This window comes from Oryx dammah, unplaced genomic scaffold, assembly GCF_014754425.2.
Source record: "Oryx dammah isolate SB20612 unplaced genomic scaffold, SCBI_Odam_1.1 HiC_scaffold_22, whole genome shotgun sequence".
Taxonomy (NCBI): domain Eukaryota; kingdom Metazoa; phylum Chordata; class Mammalia; order Artiodactyla; family Bovidae; genus Oryx; species Oryx dammah.
This window is the reverse complement of record NW_024070206.1, coordinates 7145424-7166227: the sequence shown is the minus strand read 5'-3', so window position 1 is coordinate 7166227 and position 20804 is coordinate 7145424. Positions and strand designations below refer to the sequence as shown.

General features: G+C 41.5%; 1 protein-coding gene across 20 annotated transcripts in view; it reads right to left on the bottom strand.

Moving 5' to 3' along the window:
* TCF4 (transcription factor 4) overlaps positions 1–20804 on the bottom strand; it is a 388054-nt gene that overhangs the window by 227424 nt on the left and 139826 nt on the right. For 9 of the 20 annotated variants that reach the window (XM_040264426.1, XM_040264413.1, XM_040264416.1 and 6 more), the window contains one exon: positions 11000–11032. The exons of the other annotated variants lie outside the window; for them this stretch is intronic. In XM_040264426.1, coding sequence (XP_040120360.1) covers positions 11000–11032 — 33 coding nt within the window. The remainder of the gene's footprint in view (positions 1–10999; positions 11033–20804) is intronic. 20 annotated transcript variants of the gene reach the window in all.

The following is a 20804-nucleotide window of genomic DNA, read 5'->3' as shown; positions in this document are numbered from 1 at the left end:
GGAATATTTTTTTATATTCTTAACGTCTTCCTGTAATCATGGCAGTCTCCTCCTCTGCAACACTCAATGTCATCTCTGCCTCTTTCTTAATAAATAATTGCTTTGTGCTCTTTAGTTTCTGATCCTGTTAGCCTGATCGTAGGAGTATTATTAGAGTGTCTTTATTTTTACATAGGATTAACTTTGGAGCATCTACTTACTGAATAGTATCTCTGAATATGCATGCCTTTCCCCACTCTTTCTTTCACTACTTACCCCCTTCTCTTTCTCATTCTGCTTTTATAGCATCTAAAGTTCAAGGCTGACTGTTAAACTGTGTTTCAAGGGACAGAAAGGCTACAGTTCTGCCTACACATCTCCTGCATATTTCAGTGTTTAAGTCAACGGTTCAGATAATATTTGCTGTGAAAAACATCGTCTGATGACCAAATCTAGTGCAACAATCCATTAGGTCCAAACCACTACTTCTGTCACAAATCTGCATCACACCAAATGACGCTTCCTCACTTTTTCTTTCTCTTCTCTAGTTTGACCACGGGCTTGCTGAAGCCTCGGCAGGATTATCATCATGCTCTGAAAATACTCTTTAATTCTCCACTTCCAATCACACCCTTTGTTTCACATAAAACTTAATCAAGAGGAGTTTCATGTAAGTTCCCACTTGTACATAACGATAAACAGCTTAAGCTACATCTAGTACATATCCCACCGCAATTTTTCTTTCTATACCATATCGAGATAAATCGCATTTTATCCACCTCGTTATTTTTCATCATGTCCATATTCTAGTGGTCCTTGCCACCTAATAGGCACAATTTAACTCCTTTTCCACTGCAATTTTCGTAACCTTTAATTATCAGCCAGTATTAGCTTGTACCTGTAATTTCAAGTGACATCTAGTTCTTCTAAACTAAAAAATTACTCAAAGAATACCAGGAAATCCCTGATTTGCTTAGCATATCCATCTAAATGGAATTAACTTCAAGCGATATGTGTATTAAAAATCATTTCTCAAATATAAACTATGCAAAAGAAAACAGTCTGAGCTACCTGGAAATACCAGCTGACCAATATAGTAAAACTGCAAAATAGAAAGATTTTTGCCCCTCCAACATGGAACAGATTGAGGGAGCCAAAGAAAAACACTGAGCAATGTAGCCACCAAACAGTAGAAACTCTTCAGCAAGCTACAACATAGTTACATAGTTTGAACTTCAATGCTGCCCCTTAATTTAAAGTGTGCGTGTGTGTGTGCGCGCACGCGTGTGTGCATGTGTGTGTGTGTGTGTGTAGTCATACCCATTTAAAATAAGTAGAAATCTGCACAAATATAAAGTGACTTTCCTAGGTTCACTAAGAAAGCAGGCTGAACCAGTCTAATTGGTAATGTTTTTAAGTACCACATTTAACTGGATTTTCTTATAGCACTAATGTTCCTGCACTGACACAACTTAGCAGGCAATGTATTTACAAACTATAACAGCCTGAAAAGAATTAACAATGAACAATGTACAAAATAGTCAATTACAGGCTTAAACTTTAAACAAGCACTTACAATGAAAATTAAAAAAAAAATACTATCTTGGCTATTGGGTCATTTTCCAGGCTACTAACTGCTAAACCATGTGCAGAACGTGCTTCCAATTTAACCATCCAGATTTTCTAAAAAGGCAGATAGCTCTGCTCTGCAGGCAGAATCAAGTTGGTCTTCAATTTGATTTTTAAAACAAGGCAGCTGTACAGAAAACCAATAAGCTTTTTGCTCCAGATTATTTGAAGAAGAAAGAAAAGGGGAAGTAGGTTTTATTTTAAAGACCTTAATTTGTCTATCTATGAAAGCGAAAAATATAACCTTACTTTGGTTTAGAAAAGAGTAGTAGCTGAATAAATTCTATAGCTCCATCAACTTCTGAGAAGCAATAGCTCCAAGTCTTGACTCTTTTGAAACACAGCATTGGCAATGGTTGCCAAAGCATAAATACTACGCAGGAGGTCAAGATGACTTTTAAAAGTGACAGAGAAAATTTGAGTGTTTCCTAGCTAATAGAAGAACCTCTCAGGTTGTACAAGTAATCAGACACAATGAAAGCTCAAAGTTTCACTCTCAAAATGGCCAGACTTCCAGTGGTGTGTGTGTGCGCTAAGTTGCTTCAGTCGTGTCCAACTCTTGGCGATCCTATGGACTGTAGCCAGCTAGGTTCCTCTGTCTATGGGATTCTCCAGGCAAGAATACTGGACTGGGCTGCCCTGCTCTACTGCAGGAGAACTTCCCGGCCCAGGGATCAAACCTGTGTCTGTTACATCCCCTGCTACACTGGCAGCTGGGTTCTTTACCCCTAACACCACCAGGGAAGCCCCTTCCAATTGCAGTAGATCAAAATCCACACACAAGGAAGTGACCAAAACAGAAGCCAGGTACACAGAAGGACTCTGAGGTCTTAAAGCTAAAGAAGTCCTACACACTGGTGTGATGAACCAAGATGGGTTGACTTTTGGTGATGAAACATTCACACTTCTCATAGACGTGACCAAAAGGAAGCCAAAGAATGGTTCATCCACAAAGACGTCCACAAATGCAAACAGTGTACTAATGTCCTTGAAGACTTGTCACCATTACGACATTTATTATGAAATCAAGTCAGGTTGACCTAACTTGACCTAGGTTCAGGTCAACCTAGACCTTGTATACAGTTCCACTGCTCATTTATAAAACAAATTGCTGGATGCTAATCCAAAATCATTGCAGATGGTATTGCAGCCATGAAATTAAAAGACACTTACTCCTTGGAAGGAAAGTTATAACCAACCTAGACAGCATATTAAAAAGCAGAGACATTACTTTGTCAACAAAGGTCCGTCTAGTCAAAGCTATGGTTTTCCAGTAGTTATGTACGGATGTAAGAGTTGGACTATAAAGAAAGCTGAGCGCAAAAGAATTGATGCTTTTGAACTGTGGTGTTGGAGAAGATTCTTGGGTGTCCCTTGGACTGCAAGGAGATCCAACCAGTCAATCCTAAAGGAGATCAGTCCTGGGTGTTCATTGGAAGGACTGATACTGAAGCTGAAACTCCAAAATTTTGGCCACCTGATGCAAAGAGCTGACTCATTTTAAAAGACCCTGATGCTGGGAAAGATTGAGGGCAGGAGGAGAAGGGGATGACAGAGGATGAGATGGTTGGATGGCATCACTGACTCAATGGACATGGGTTTGGGTAAACTCTGGGAGTTGGTGATGGACAGGGAGGCCTGGTGTGCTGTGGTTCAAGGGGTTACAAAGAGTTGGACACGACTAAGCAACTGAACTGAACTGAACTGAATCCATCCCCTCTCTCTGAGTATATCCAGCTATCAGATTATTATCCTGCAGTAGGATTCTGTTCTTCAGCACCCTGGGAGTGCACATAGGGCTCTCCAGGGATCTTGTTTGTCACAGGAACTGTTTCTGTAAAGTTGTCATGAGTCTAATTTTCACAGTCTCAATTTAAAGGCATCCTCTGGAAAACTCCCTGTAAAGGAAATAATACCTCTCAATTTATCTTCATTGTTAACCCAAATATTCATTTAACCTTCTGCATCTGCCATCAACGTTTAGCTCATCTTGTCATTTTTCATCTTAATACCAGATGTAGGTGATGGACGCTTAGGACTTTTGTTCAGGGAATCTTAAGATTTTTGTTATTTGTTAGCCCAATAAAGTAGCCAGTTAATAATGATCAGCCAACTGCAACTTTATATCCTATTTATCACCTGGTGAATTTGGTAGATCCCACAACAGAAGAACTGCATTTGCTTCTTCCAGCAGTCACAGAAGAAATATTTGTCTTAAGCCTTCTCTCCAGAGGGCAGAATATTGACAGTAAAGACAAGGATCCACAATTACAGAAATGGCTCTCATTAATTATCTTCAACACATAAGTGAGGGAACTCAGTGGAAGATTAGGTAGAGTGAGGATTAACCATTAACCCCAAGAGTGAACGCTGCTTCACATCACACAATCCAGGCTCTTGGCTGGAGAGAGTGAAAATGTGGGCAGATGGGACACTGGTAGACCAAAACCAACAAGAATCTAATGAGTGAGGATTAATACAAAGTCCCATTCTACACAACGAAGTAGAAAACCTGTTGTAAAGCAATTGATGTTAAAAATATTGCGTAACTTGAGTGGACTGGGAGCTCAATTTCCAATCAATGCCAAAACATGAGTGTGCAGGTGAAAGCTCAGGCTGCAGCAACACGAGAAATGAAATCAGACTCGCTGCTGACGAACCTAGGCTGGGAATACTGAGCGAAGTGCTGGAAAGGGGGAAAGAGACCAAGCGAAACACACACAGAGGACAGTGACCAAGAATACAAGGTGTGGTTAGACCAGGCTCTGTGATTTTGCTACCTGTTTCCCAGTGACACTCTGGGAGGAAGCAAGACTTATCATCATGGGAAACGTGGGGAAAGAGAGAAAAGACACAATCCCAGGGAGCTTCAGAAGAGAAAACTAGTATTCCAGGCTGATAGCTACAAAATTGAGAACTTTCTGAGAGTCACAGCTGTCACAGGGCCATGAACTGCTGTTGTCAGGAGTGGCTTTCCCAATGCAAGGAGCGCTGAGCACTGAGGCAGCGGAAGGAATGCCTCCTGGGGCCCATCCATTTATGCACTACTCAGCCTGTCACTGTGCCAACAACTTTCCCAGGGCTTCATCTAGAAAGATTCCTATATTGCAAAGGAAGCTGATATAAATCTGAAAGCACACAAGGAGAGCTCTAAGTTCCACACCACTTCTATGAATCTATGATGTCTTCCCAAATGGTGGATAAATGAATGTTCTGAAACAAGGTTCAATCCAACCTGTCTTCGTGGAAGAAAGGAAGAGGAAAGGGAGGGAGAGAAGGAAGGGAGGGAGGGAGGGAGAAAGGAAGAAGAAGAGGCAGGAGAGAGGATGGGAGGGAAGAAGAAACAAAGAATTTATGAACCGTGTGTTAAGAGATGAGTGATTAAATATAACACTAAAATGACTGTGTGATCAAATCAAGAATGACCCAGTTTTTTTAAAGATATCAAGTTTTTAGGGGACCTACTAGGCTATGGTTTTTCCTGTGGTCATGTATGGATGTGAGAGTTGGACTGTGAAGAAGGCTGAGCGCCAAAGAATTGATGCTTTTGAACTGTGGTGTTGGAGAAGACTCTTGAGAGTCCCTTGGACTGCAAGGAGATCCAACCAGTGCATTCTGAAGGAGATCAACCCTGGGATTTCTTTGGAAGGAATGGTGCTAAAGCTGAAGCTCCAGTACTTCAGACACCTCATGCGAAGAGTTGACTCATTGGAAAAGACTCTGATGCTGGGAGGGATTGGAGGCAGGAGAAGAAGGGGACAACCGAGGATGAGATGGCTGGATGGCATCGTGGACTCAATGGACTTGAGTCTGAGTGAACTCTGGGAGATGGTGATGGACAGGGAGGCCTGGCGTGCTGTGATTCATGGGGTCGCAAGGAGTCGGATATGACTGAGCGACTGAACTGAACTGAACTGAGAGATGAGGTGGATGCATTGTGCCCTTCAACTTAAGTTCTCTAGAAAGCAAAGTGATTAATAAGAAAATAGATTCCCCTTCCCCTCTCTCTGGTAATGGATCCCTTCCCATGACTTCAACTACCAAATATGGAAAACTGTAGGCCAAGTCGGCAATCCCCACCTAGAACCACAAGTCAGTGCACCCACAGACATCTCAAAAATTCATTACCTCCCGAGCTGAGCTTACCATCTTAATCCCCAATAATCTACTTCTCCTCTCATGATCCACATCCCAATGAATGATGCCACCATCCCCCAGCTGCCCCAAGCCAGACCTCAAGCCCAGGATGACTCCTCCCTTATCCATCGGTTACCAAGTCCAGCCATTTCCTTCCATTTAATACTGCTCAAAGTCATATCCTCCTCTTCATCCCCACTGTTCCTGACTCAGTCCATTTTCTCATCATTTCCTCCTGGAACTGCTTTAATCACCTCCTGAGTAATCTCCCTGTCTGTCCTGTTGCTTCCTATTCACACTGTGACTGGGTGATTATCCAAAACCATAAATCAATCAGTTATTCCACTACTGAAAAGCAACCCTTGAATAGTTCACTACATGTTTCAATGATAATCCAGGTTCCTTCCCTTACCATTCAAAAAAGACCCTTCATATTTTTTTTTGAAGTGAGGATTCTAACCCAGTTTCCCTGTCATTGCTTCCTCTGGGGACCTTATGGAATTATGTCTCAGTCTTCGGAAGCCTCTTCATTCCAGTTTTCCCATGACATCCTCTAGCTCCTACACGCCTGCCTTTCTCTCACCTGACAATTTACTTTATACCTGGATGGTTCCGACTCATCCAAGATGACCCTATCAGCTCAGGCATTATTACTTATAATACAATAAAATTCATATTGATTCATCCAATGACCATACGCAATGCCCTTCTCTCTTGCCTGCCTGAATCCCAGTGCCAACTAACAGTGTAAAAGTTCACTTTCCCAGCTTCCCTTGCAGCTATGAGTAAATGTGTATTAGAGATCTGAACAATAAGTTGTTAGCAAAATCTTGCTAAAGACCACGTGTTTCTGGGGATGCTTTCCCCCTCCTCCTGAAGGAATGAGATACAATTAGGTATGGATGCTACTCTATCTCTGCCTCTCCAATTTCCTATTGTGAACTCTGACATGGTGTCTGGGGCTTAGCAGACATCTTGTGAGAAATGCAAGATGAGAGAAAAAGATGAAGGATTAAAATGAGAGTGTTGAGGAGGGCAGAAAGGAAAGATGCCAACACTGATGTTGCTGAATCCACACAGGCAACTCCTACCTCCAGACATCCCCTTAAGTGATGGGAAAAGTCATCTTTGTTTGACTAACCTACGATTAGCAGGTATTCCATTAGTTGCAGCTGAACACACGCTTAACTGCTATTGCACCTCAGGGAATTCTGGCCATGTTCTCTACAAGGGAGGCAGTGCAGGGTGGTTCAGAACAAGGGCTTTAGAGCTCGGCAGATAAAAGCTTTGAATTCTGGGCTCTGCCACTTAATGCACAACACAGGGCAGGTACTTATATCTCCCTGATCCTCAACTGCACCCCCCCGCAAAAAAAGGCAATGACAATGCCTAAGAAAGAAACAAGATTATAATTGTAAATTATAGGTGGATGCCTGGTATACGGTAAGCACCAGAACATCTCAGCAATTATTACGAGGTAGCTGATGTCTGGTATCCCAAATATATAATCCAACAGCACATACTGAATAGCTCCCTAATTCTGTGACCTGACACCCATCTGAATCCGTACTTAGATTGTGGGCCACGCTGAAAGCAAGAAAGTAGCATGTCACTCTCAGGTAGCTAACAGGAGTCTGCAGGACACAGACTTTCCACACGTCTTTTTCAATGAATGAATGAATGAACCAAAGGCTAATTTGAGTGCTGCAGTTTATCATGCCATTGGCTTCGAGTATAAATAAAATATATATGGATGGTTAAAAAGATGCATATGATTGCAGACATACTGATAACACATGAATATTATTTATCAAGAAGATGATCAACTTTTAAAGCAGTAAGATATTCTGCTTTGCTTTCACAAATATGTGGCTTGCCCTTTCCCTCCCTGCTGTAAGGGAGAACAACTTCTCCATCTAAAAATCCAGAGAGCTAAGATATGAGGTGTCAAAACCACTTGCGACACAACCAAGCCAAAAACAGAATGTGGGATCGAAGCTTTATCTTCTCTGCTCCATCCAACTTAGCCTCCAGAAAAAGCACTCTCTCTGAATATTTACTTGTCAGGAAATTATAAAATGAACAGCCCTCATTGTTTTGCAGAGGGGATGATGACAGGGTGAGAGTGGGCAGCTTCTCTGGCAAATCAACAGTCTCCAAATATAGGGCTTTCCTGATGGCTCACTGGGTGAAGACTCCGCCTGCAACGCAGCAGACACAGGAGACGCAGGTTTGATCCCTGGGTCGGGAAGATCCCCTGGCAAAGGGAATGGCAACCCACTCCAGTATCCTTGCCTGGAGAATCTCATGGACGGAGGAGCCTGGCAGGCTACTGTTCAAGGAGTCGCGAAGTGTCGGACACATAGCTTCTCTGGCAAATCAACAGTTCCCAAATATCAGAATGAGCCCAAACATGTTTTCTAAACCGTGTTTTGTCATCTGTAGTCAAACACACATAGAACTGTACAGGAATGCTATTTAAATGTGACCACTGAACGAGGTTGCCTAATCACAATGACCTTGGAAAATCATCCCTGATGTGAAAACCAGCCCTCCCTTAACTGAGATCTTTGCATGCAATGGGGGCACTTTCTTTTTTCTCTAGGGAGGAATACTCCCTCTTAGTAAGGAAAGGTGATCCACTCTGATAAAACTTTAACAGGTGCTGAAATTTATCTATTATATTACAGCCTTACAAGCCTACACTAATTATTAATTATCCACCTAAGTGTACACTGCTTTACACACCCTGCCCCTTAACTAGAGCACTCAGAAAAGCCATTGTACTTTGCCTGATTAACGGACCATATCTTGAACAGCTAAATGGCCTAGCAAATGTAAAGATTTTCCCATACGTATACTTTACAGTGTTGATGTGGACCCACTGCCTATGCAAACCAACTGTGTTTCCACAGCCACATCCGATCTTGAGGAAAGCGGGTAACTGAGGGAGGGTTAGAAATGGACAATCTCAGCAAATTAGAGCCGACTGATGAAGCAGCTTCCTTAGTGTTTGCAAAGAACACCAGTCTGCGCTTAGAACTGTAGGGGTGCTGGGTTCTCTCATTCTGCTCTGCGAACACTTTCGAGAAGTCACATCGAGGCTGCTTTTTATGCTAGAGCAGGTGTGAACTCAATTCCACCCTTAAACTAGTATCAGCTCAGCTGAGAGAACAGCCGTAAATTTTTATTTCAGAACTAAATGAAACTCATGAGGGTATGGGGCAAAATCTCATTAACTATTAAAATGCCTTTAAAAGACTCTGAGCAAGGCTGCTTTCTTTTTATTTTCATTTTGGTGTTCAAGCGATACCAGTTCAGTTCAGCTGCTCAGTTGTGTCCGACTCTGCAACCCCATGGACTGCAGCACACCAGGCTTCCCCGTCCATCACCAACTCCCAGAGCTATACAAGACTTTAAAAGTAGACATATTTAGAACCACCTTCTCCTTGAGCTAACAAAAAAATTCAGAGTTCTTCCCCCCAGAACACATCTCTGTGTTAAAGAAAAGGAAAAGGAGGTTAAAGGAAAAGTGCTATGCTCGGTCGCTTCAGTCTTATCTGACTCTTTGAGACCCCATGGACTGCAGCCCGTGAGGCTCCTCTGTCCATGGGATACTCCAAGCAAGAACACTGAAGGGGGTTGCCATGGCCCCCTGCAGGGGATGTTCCCGACCCACGGATCAAGCCTGGGTCTCCCGTGTCTCCTGCAGTGCAGGCAGCTTCTCTACCGCTGAGCCATCTGGGAAGCTCAAAAAGGAAAAGTAGATCACCAAAAGATGGTCCAGCAAACTCCCGTTCCGTAAGTCAGCCTTCCCCCGACTGGTAAGGAGGATGGGCTTCCCAGGCGGCGCAGCGGCAAAACGTCCGCTTGCCATATGCAGGAGACACACGTTCAGTCCTGCGGGTGGGAAGAGCCCCGGAGAAGGAGACGGCGCCCGCTCCAGCATTCCTGCCTGGAGAATCCCGCGGACGGAGGAGCCTGGCGGCTACAGTCCCTGGGGTCGCAGAGTCAGACACGACTGAACAACTAAAACAACAAGGATGCCCACAGCTACTTAAGCAGTCCACCAAGATAGTTAAAATATTTATGCTCATTGCATTTCAATTTCCAAATAACATTTTCAAGACCATTAATAAATAAGAAAAAGGGAAACTATGCAATGAGAGAAAATAAAAACACACACAGTATAAAGTATGAATCCTGTCCTGTCAATCCAAGGCTTCAGGATCCCCCAAATCTGAATATTAGGCTCATTTCCAAATACCCTGAAAGTTTTGAAGGAGACAAGGTCACCAATTAATTTTCCTCTATGATTTGTCCAATTAAGTACCATCAGATACACATAAAGAGTTTATGCTTACATCCCAAGCAATCAGATTTGGCTACTGAATTTTTAAGAGCATGGCTTGGTCTGAATGGCCCAAGTGAGGAAGAGGCAGGAGCAATTAGTAACCCAATAATTTCAGAGACTCAGGCAGCCATGCTGATACTTCAAGGCTAGAAAATCATACTTTGCGTTCAGAATGCTCTAAAATTAGCTTTTTATGTGTCCCTTTCTCTCTAATCCTTCTTTCCTTTTGTCTCCCTCTTCTCCACCAAATGTTATCAGATATTACACAGTTTCTATTTTCATTCAGCTTTTAATATGGCCCATGAGGGGGTGGCATTTAATTAATCACTTCCACATTCTGCCAAAACCCACTACGTGAGTCTCAAGTCTGCGTATTACTTTTGCCAAGCTGGTCAGACCCAATGAGCAGAAAAAGAGCCTAGAGAAAATAAAAGGAGGTGTCATGATCACTCATAGCCACTGAATTTAAGGGCCAGGTATTTCTCCCGTTTCTTCATTGAAAGCTAGAGCAATGACTCAGATGAGAAATTCCATCAGAGCACTAAAGGTGATGGAACATCACACAGTGGAGAGTGGCAAGTTGGGAGTCGACCCAGTGCCCAGCTAGACACAAGCCTTGGTCAGCCCACCATCCTCCACTGTCCCCATATTCAGGCTGCAGTGAGATTTTCAAAGCTGTAAGAAAGCTTTCCATGCTTTATTTTCAGCATCAACAATGTAACCTGCTATATTTTACACCAATTTAAAGCAAAACTCCCATACAGTTTTTCCTATTAATAAACATGTGCAAGGAACTGGGGAGTGATTAATACACAATCGTCAAGAAGATGAGAAATGTTTGGGTTGTATCTATTAGGTATCTGGGGATACATTTAATTCAGTCCCATCTATGCTTCATACCTTTTGCCACTGTTGGTCCCTGGGCTTGATATTCTGCAAGAAGAAATAAAATAAGATCCCCTGAGTATCTCTTCCTACTAAAAATGCATACATACTTCCTTAGGAAGATTCAGAATGCCTGGGGAGTGAAGGGAATGAGAGAATGATGGCATACACACAGCCAACAGTCTCTGCCAAGCTTCTCTGGAGAAGAATGAACCGAATCGGAAGACTATCTCCAACACATTCCCCAGAACCTAGAAGGCGCATGTAATAGCATTTCCTTGATGAAAAATGTCCTACCCAGTGGTTACCCCAAACGCAGGTGACCTACAACGCAGGGGAAGAAATCTCACCTTGTCAGCACCTTTACCCAAAATCCACAACAAGGTGCTTTCCACCTTATGCAACAACGCAACTTGAGAACATTGGAGCTGGAGAGAAAAATGGCTGGAGGTAAATATTTCCTCAAGGGGTATTATCTGAATTCAACGAAATTGTCCCCAAAGAGGTACTTATTTTACAGGATTACTGGTTTTTGTGGAATGGCTGGGAAAAAAAAAAATCTTTCTTTTGGTCTTGCTGTCTTCAGAACTGAACATGCAGTACCATCTCCACCCGTCCTTGCCCTTGGTTCCAATCTCATTAGAAAGTAAAGGTGTTTTCAAACTGCCATCACCCAAGACCCAAGGTCTATAGAATTTTCAATTCTTTTTCAATTGAAGACATTAAGTGACTTTCCCTGGTGGCTCAGAGGGTAAAGAGTGTGCCTGCAGTGTGGAAGACCTGGGTTCAATCCCTGGGTCAGGAAGATCTCCTGGAGAAGGAAATGGCAACCCACTCCAGTATCCTTGCCTGGAAACTTCCATGGATGGAGGAGCCTGGCAGGCTTACAGTCCACGGGGTCGCAAAGAGTTGGACACAACCGAGAGACTTCACTTGATCCTTGAAGGACATCAAGTGACAGAGTACCAATACGCAGTTGTGCGATGGTCTAAGATAACAGCAGAGTAGTTGCTGCAAAGCATATCATGTCACTGTGTGGCTTACAGTGATGCTGGGCTAAGTGTTGACCATCCTGGCCTTAGAAACGTGAAAGTTGGGGATCATAAGAAATTCAGGCGAAGTCCCATCACCAGGGAGGGGAACAGCCAGGATGAAGAATGCAGCGCCCCCGAGCCCAGCCCACTATTCCACAAGGACTCTAAAGACAGCAGCGCTGCCAATGGAGCTCCTCTGCAGCTTTGGTCCTAATGAAGGTTATCACATGAACAAAGAAAACAGGCTACGGTAATCTTTTTAACAAAACCCTTTTTCTTGTTTTGGCTGGGCTGGGTCTTCGTTGCTGTGCGGGCCTTTCTCTAGTTGCAGCAAGCAGAGGCCCCTCTCTAGTTGCGGTGCATGGGCTTCTCATTGAGGTGGCTTCTTTCGTTGCTGGGCTCAGGATCTTGGGCGTGAGGGTTTCCATAGCTGTGGCTCCCGGGCTCCAGAGCACAGGCTCAGGAGCTGTGCTGCACAAGCTTGGTGGCTCCACAGCACATGGGATCGTCCCGGATTGGGGACTGAACCCATGTCTCCTGCTTTGGCACGTGGATTCTTTACCACTGAGCCAACAGGGAAGCTCTAAGGCTTACAGTATTTTTTTTTAAATGAAGGTCAATAGGGCACTTAAGGTAGGCACTCAACTTTCAAGGACACGAGGTTAAAAGCCTGAAATTACTGCCGTTTCTCCTGGAGCTGAGGGGTGATGAGAGGTTTGCCAAGTGTCTGATCTTCCACCCAAGGAACCAGTCAAGGTGTCCACCATTGGCTACTGCTGTCCCAGGCCTATTTTCAGTGGCAAGCTTAGGCAAAACTCAAAGTAATGCTTTTCCAGTGAAACACTTGAGAGAAAAACTTTGTACTAAAGGAAAACAGCCCTATTTATTCCACATCCTGCTTTCCTATCATGATGGACAGTCTTTCCCCTGCCCATGTTCTCATTAGCCTGATTCCTGCCATGACTGTGATCAGTGGAGGTGGGAAACTTTTGGTTAAAATTTGGATCCAGCTCTCACCACAATTTCATGCAGTCTTGGCACACTGGCCAAGATTAAATGTCTTTTGGCTGCTCCTAATCCTCCATATTAAAGATCAACAAATACAACTATGTAATATTAAAAAAAAAAAAAAAAAAAGAAGACGACAGTTCTTTGCCCTCGGGGGCAGGATCCTGTGTGAGAGCTTCATGGCGACCTGGCACCTGGAGGGAAGTTCCCGGGAGCCTGTTTGGCAGTGACCCAGGAGAACAATCTCTGTCACTTATAGTGACACGTCCTGGGACCTTGATGCTCCAGGATGCCAAGCCCACTCTGAGTGGTTACTGCAGGGGACTGTGGGGATGGGCACTGCGCTTGGGCTCTGCCAGAGACCACCAAGGGGACTGCAGGAAAGACTGGAGGGTGCAGACATAGGTGGCTGGCTGCACGAGCAGGCAGCTCTGGGCAGCCTGGCAGGAATTCAAGCCAGAAGCCTAATAGAGAATGCTGTGGATGATGAGGCCTAACGCCCTTTACCCTGGCTAGTTGCTGCCTTGATCAAGAGATGAGGACAAGGAAAGCACAAGCCTTGGTGATGAAATGACCTCAACTCCCCACCGTGTGCGACTCTCCTGCCGCCGTCTCCCCACCATCTTCCTTTCAGAACTCGTTTTCCATCCCACGCTTCTTTATCATTCTCTCTAATCTGCTGACCAGAGAATTCAGAGTCGAGACCCATTTTCACATTTTGCTTCTCACAAGGAAGCTGGAGCCTTGGTTCTTTATTTTCAAAGCTGCTAAGTTGAAAATTACAGATTCTTCTCTTAAAAGAAACTAAATAAACCCTATAAATTGGCTAAGCATCCTCAGCCCCCTTCCCTCGTCTTGTCCCATTGAACAGGCTGGAGGGACAACTGTATAACTTTCCACCCCTTTTAAACTCTGCAGCTGGAGATGGCTGTGGATGGAAGGCAGGGAGATCACGTGGGCGAACTCATCTTTCCCTTCTCCTTGCTGCATCTAACCCAAACCTGACTTCTGAGACTGTGACAGTCCTCTTGAGACAATAAGGGAAAGGACAAAGAAATCACAGAGATACAAGCCTAGACTTCAATGAACCGTAAACCAAATCTAGTCATGGTCCACCACCAGACTTCTAATATGAGAAAAATTATCCATAAGCCACCATTAGTCACATTTTCCATTCCTTTCAAGAAAAGCAAGCCTACGGACACAAACCGCTTTTTCCTTGAACTTGACTCTAAAATGATTCAAGAACTTTCTACGTGAGAAATCTTTCTGTGATATGCAGAAGACCTACACTTTTCTGTAAAATATGGTTTTCAATTAACGTTCTTCTGGTATCAGTTCTTCTAAAGTTTAAAAGAGCCGGGTTTGGTCCACCTAGTTTGACTCTAAAAGTGTTTGATTAGCGCAGCATTGCTATGTTACACCACAGAGCAGGCAGTCTAGTGGAAAGAGAACAAGACTAACAAAAGAGGGACAGCAATATTTATTGACTGGACAAGAGGAAACAAGTCACCTTATCTGAATACTGGAGACACACAACTTCTTTCAGTGGCCTTTCAAAAAATACTGATTTTACTTATTTCCTTTTATAAATAATCTGTGGTGTATTTCTTGAAAACTGGAATCTACGCTACTGTTAATATGGTCTCTTTCCTGATATTCTGGACAGTCAAGGGCACAGAACTACAAAATGAATTTCTAGATGACTGCCTCTGGTTTAGGGTTTTCTTCCTGACACAGTAACATGTAGGCTTGACTTTAACTTTTGGGCTTTTCATTTAGGGCTTAGACCCAAATATCTGATTTATCTGATTGATTCATGAATGAACCCCTTCAAGAGCCATTTATCGAGATCCTATAGTTCTGTGCCAAGAACTGGCCCATGCATAATACTTTTCTCCTGGTAATGTAACTTAATGAGTTATTATTTTATCCCTATTCGATCCAATCCCTTACCTATGGTTTGGAATGAGCTGAGGTAGAATAGAAATATCCATCTGAATCAGGCTCTAAAGAATTACATGTGGAAAACACATCACTAGAAAAGTTACTTGAAGGTATCACAAAATAGAGATGAATGGATTAGACAGGACGATAAAACATCTCTAAACATAAAATATAGTATAAGCAGAAAATGGCATACCTGAAAGATCAATGGACCATCAGATGAGAAAATTACCTCAGAGATCATCTAAAGGCTTGCTCCCCGTCCTCTGTTTAAAGGTATAAAAAAGATTTGACCTGAAGAGCCACAGACAGTTGTAGCAAGAGAGTAGAAAAGTCAGTTCTCTAGCTCTAGCCTCTTCTCAAAATCAGAATTAATTATATCATTGGAGATGACACTAAAAGAGTCTTATTTGTTAACACTTCATGAAGACATTTTAAATTAACACTAAAAAAAGAAAACTCCCAAACAACACTGACAAGAAATAAGACCATTATTGAACATTTCTTCTCTCAGAAATTGCTTGGTACCACATTATCCATCCAACGGCTAACAGACGATATCAAGATAACCTCGAGCTAAAAGTGTCATTAAAAAAAAGATGTCGACAACGCAGACATCCGTAACTAAAGAACTTGTAAGCAACCCGCTATCACTATTAAACTTCAGAACAATTTAAAAGCGAACTAAAATGTCCAGAGCTGACATGTACATTCACAATTTCATTTTCACAAAATTATGAAAGCATTATTTGACCTGTGGCACTTCAAACATCAAATATTAGCCATTTTTGTCCAGGTTTTGTTATTTTCAAATATTTACATTCCAGCATGGGAAGGAAAAAACACACTGAACCAAGAGGTCAAGTAAAATCTTACCCATGCTTTTAAAAAACTGTTTCTTTGTGGTCATTCTTTTCTTTCGTACTTTAAAGTTTTCAAAACTGTTTTCCTCGTAAGAGTATCTTCATTGGGTATTTTCAGTTTTACACTGAAAAGAAAAACTACCTCTATTAACATGTACTCACATTCTCCGTTTTACAAGAAGACTGTGCCACTGGCCTCTGCCACTGGGATTTGAAAGTGCTCACAACACTTCACCTTTATGCTGGGCTAAACTCAGGGTAGCCATAAACACTCTGAAGTAATACAAACCTAAATATTCCTGCTCGGCAAATGGAGCGGTGGAAGTGAATTCTAATGAGCCGGCAGCTGTCACAATATGACCACAGTAACCAAATCAAAATATCAACCGCTAACCCAGATGAGACTCAAAGGTCATCCTGTAAGCCAGCAGCTCTCTGCAGTTCTGCCTGAACCACGATCTAATCCTGCAGTAAAATGTTCCACTGAGCTAGTTCAGAAACCAGTTACTCTACAGCGAGAAATTATTCCGTGCACTGGTAGAGTACCACGAGTGGGACAAGAACCAAATACCGCAATAAGGAAACCAAACCATTCACAAGGGGACATGTAAAAACACAGCCGCTGATGTTGAACTAAGCTGCACCCAACCATACCCAAGTATCACTTTTCACATCCTTCAGTTACCAGTGCATGTCTATAACCTTACTGGCATCTTGCTCACTCAAACAATCTGGCTTTCAATTAAAGCTCTGGAACAAAAGAAGGAAAACATATACTTAGGTCATTCCTCGGATCAAAAAGTTGTGGCTAGAAAATATATTGTCTCCCGTTGTAAAAAAAAAAAAAAATTTGGACAATTACCTGCAAAAGTTTTAATGTTGGGACAAACAGGAATGATTTTTAAAATCCACAGTCTTTGCATATAGTTCTTGCCATGATTTTCCAACTATTCCTTAACATATAATCCTCTTAAAAACACAAGGCTCAGCACCATGGTCCCTTTGACCCATTAGCGTATTCTGAAAGCTACCCACTGACCACTGTAAAGGTTTCATCAAACTGTTTAATAACTGTAGTGAACAAGTTTCCAACAGATCAAGTGTACACTGTTATCATTAATGATCATACATGGTCACAAAGAAGTGACTAGTTTTCTCCAGATACGAAACAGGGCAGGGAATTTCAAACAAGTAAAAATGCAAACTGGCTTGCTTGTCTCTACCCAAGGGAAAACAGTAAGTGAGGACTCAGCAAGTGTCAAGTAAGAGTCTACTACACAAATACTGAACCATGATGTTGTACACCTGAAACTAATATATGTCAACTATACCTCAATAAATTTTTTTTTAATTTAAAAAGAGAACTGTATGAATTGGTCAAGGCAGGCAGACAGCTAGATGACTCACTGCTGAAATCTCTCAATTCCTCCAGACTCGCCAACACTAAAAGAAAAACAAAAGGCCATGCACATTTATTTTTTAAAACAACAAATTTGGGGCCTGCTTTTTTTTGTTGTTTCTTTTAGTTACATTTTTCTTTAAAGGATTTACACAATATCAGCTTCCAAAACTCTGTGTGGCAACTTCAAATACAGACAGTAATGGAGGGAAGAGTGCACCCTGACAAACCAAGTGCCATTATTAATTCTTCTAGCACAACAGCTCCATGTGTGTGCACGTGTGCATGTGAACATGTGCTTGCATGCAAGTGCACTTGCGTCCACTTGTTTATTTTTAGTTTAGGCAATCAATCAAGTAAGGCCTTGTATTCAGATATGCAATACCTCCTTATTTCTAAAGGAGGTAAATTAATGTACACACTACTACTCTTATAAGTCATATACCATTTTGCATAAATTTGAGATACACAGATAAATTACGTTTTTGTATTTTGGTGCCACAGGTAAGTATTAGATTACAAAAATGAACATTTATGCAAAATCATTCATGGGAAGTCAAGGAGTTCAGATTTTTCATAAAGTGTTTTGTTACCTTAAAAGAGTTTATAAGCAAATGTTAGCAATGCCTGCATCATTTCTTCAAAATACTGTATTGCCATAAGAACAAAATGTAGAATAATAAGTCACTACCCAAAGAAAAGAGGGTTTCAGTATTTTTTTCTTTCTCTGCAATAAAATAAAACCTCACTAAGTGAACAGTTTACCAAAAAGAAATAGGTCATCTGCAGTTAATAACTCTTTCCCGTAAAATTAGTGTCACTTATTTCTGTAGCAGACGCCTAATTCAGTCACAGACTTGATTGATTTGACAATAGAGAATCTGGTCCAATAAAGCGGCTGATTTATTTCCAATGCTATAGCTTTTACCCTAATGTGACACCAGAGCAGAATGAAATCTTTGACATGTAAAGAAATCCTTTACAGTTTTTCATGAAAACCAAAGCTTCTGAAAGTGGATATTAGATTGTTGTCCAAAACTTAAAGTCTAATATCTTCTTTCGGTAGCAGAAAACTTCCACAAACACCGTAACCCAGAATATGGATTTGGACACAAAGAGTAGTTTAGAATAGACCATATACTCTGTAAATTCAAATTGCTGGCTATACTAATAGGTCTTATTTCCTCTTTGTCTTCATTTGTAAATTGGCTGTCTTTAACTTTTTGAAAACAATCTAGCTTCTCTTTGTAAAGGTACAGCAAAGCACCAAGCATGGTTCATTTCAAAAGTGGTTTCATTTTAAATCAACAGCAGCTTGGGCAACATCAATGAGCATCTTTGTTCCCTGAGTCTAGGCCTGAGATACTCAAGGCAATCAAGAAGGCGTTTGGGACGTGAGAAATTACCAGGGGGTGGGGGGTTAATGCAGCATCCTAGCGAGTTCTCTAAAAATATTTTTAATTCCTTTCCAAAGTAAAAATGCGAGGTATTTCATAATAGTTTAAATGCCTTTTTCTCTCTTATTTTTTTTGCACACTGCGCCATGCCCTCTCACTCTGAGGGCAACTTCCCTGACCCTAGTCTGACACTGCACCGTTAATGTCAGATAAACCATTTAGCCCAAGCACAATTCTTTTCTGTGCAAAAATCTGCTTGAGGTGGAAAATGTAGCAGTTTGTAAACAATACAGAGCCATGTTTCAGACCAGACAGCTTATCTAACAGAGAAGGCCTTTCATGGGGAACAGTGGGTGGGAGCCTCCGGACGCAGCAGCATTTCCTCCCACAATGCAGGAGACTGTCTTGGCCTCCATATTTAAGGGTTTAATGGGAAGGAGGGCAGACGGAGTAAAAGAACACAGCTGACATGGACTTTCAGCTTAAACAACAACTAAGTGAAAAGAGTCAGCTCTCGGAGCTCCGGCTGTAGACGCTCAGCCCACTTATATTTTAAATACTATTTGAACTGAAAAAAAAAAAAAGAAAACTAATTTGGTTTGTAAAACAGCTGCCCAGGAGGACACGCAAACAAGAATGATTCTTTGCTATCTTTGTGTTGCTTGGTGTCTTCTGTAATATTAATTTATCAACTTGTTCTTTAGGAAAACATTTTTGCGTGGACATTATATAAACTTCTAAATATGAGTAGTAATTTATTTATACCATTTTATCCTCATCGGAGGATAGTCTTAGAATTCTTCAGGACAATTCTCTAATATACTCTTTCAGTGTTACTTTTCAAGATGATTATTTTCAAGTTAATCTTTTACTTTATGAAGTTGGATAAGGATAAATAGAGAAGGGATGGTGTTAGAATTTAAAATTACTGCTATTGTCATTGAAGAATGTAAAGTTGTTCTTTCAAATCTAAGGTGACAAACATATCTAGTCACCTGCATCTGCCTATCCCGGAAACAGGAAACACTGCATCTCATCATGGCTCATTTAAAAAAGCTAGGATTCTTGCTTCAGCTACAGAGTTAAAACAGTTACTATTTTAAATTTAAAAAAAATAAGAATATATGAGCACAACCCATGGTCAAATACAGCTTTGAGATCCTGATTCTCAAAGTTGGGATGACACTTAATTACCCATTAAAAATAAATTCCTAGTATTTCTCTGCTTTGACTACTGTGCATTTACTATCTGAGGTCCTTGTAGATGGATTTGACGGTGATTTCTGCAAAGACGACTCACACTCAAGAATGATCTACACCTTAAATAATGAGTATAGGGATTAATTGAGAGAGGAGCTTTGAAACATACACTCTATCACATGTAAAATTAAATAGCCAGTGGAAATTTGCTGTATGACGCAGGGAGCTCAAACCTAGTACTCTGTGACAACCTAGAGGGGTGGGATGGGGTGGGAGGTGGGAGGAAGGTTAAAAGATGAAGGGGACATATGTATACCTATGGCTGATTCATGTTGATATGTGGCAGAAACCAACACAATACTGTAACAAGGCAATTATCCTCCAATTAAAAATAAATTTAAAAAATTATAAATAACAGAACAAAGTTAACATTAATTTACAAAAACAAGTATAGTGACCAAGGCTTAAAAAATAGGACATTCCTCAGAAGCACCTGCAACTATGGTTTCGGAATGATATATGCATGGCTGCATGTCTTCCTTGGAGTATAGTCCAACAGCTTCTGCCAAGAAATTGAACCTCGTTTATTGATGGAGTCACAACAGGATTTGGCCAGGTTGACAGATTTACTAATATTGGTAAAGTTCACATTTATTAGAACAAAGATCTTTTTTTCCCAATCAAAACTAAAGTAACCAGCTATTGGGACCTTTTAAGTCATTATAAATTGTCTTTTCATTGCTCAAGATACTGCAGTTTTGTTTTTTTTTTTAATCCCTATAGGTAGTCAAAGCAGAAAAAAATATGCTAAGAATTCCAATAGAAAAGACATGCTGGAAACACAAAGACTGTCTCAAAGTACACATAGGTTACTTCATGAAGCAGAATGGGGACCTCCTAGATCATTAGCACTGAAGTTCACACCTTGATAAATACACGACCAGACTTTACAATTCAGCTTGAACATGCTAC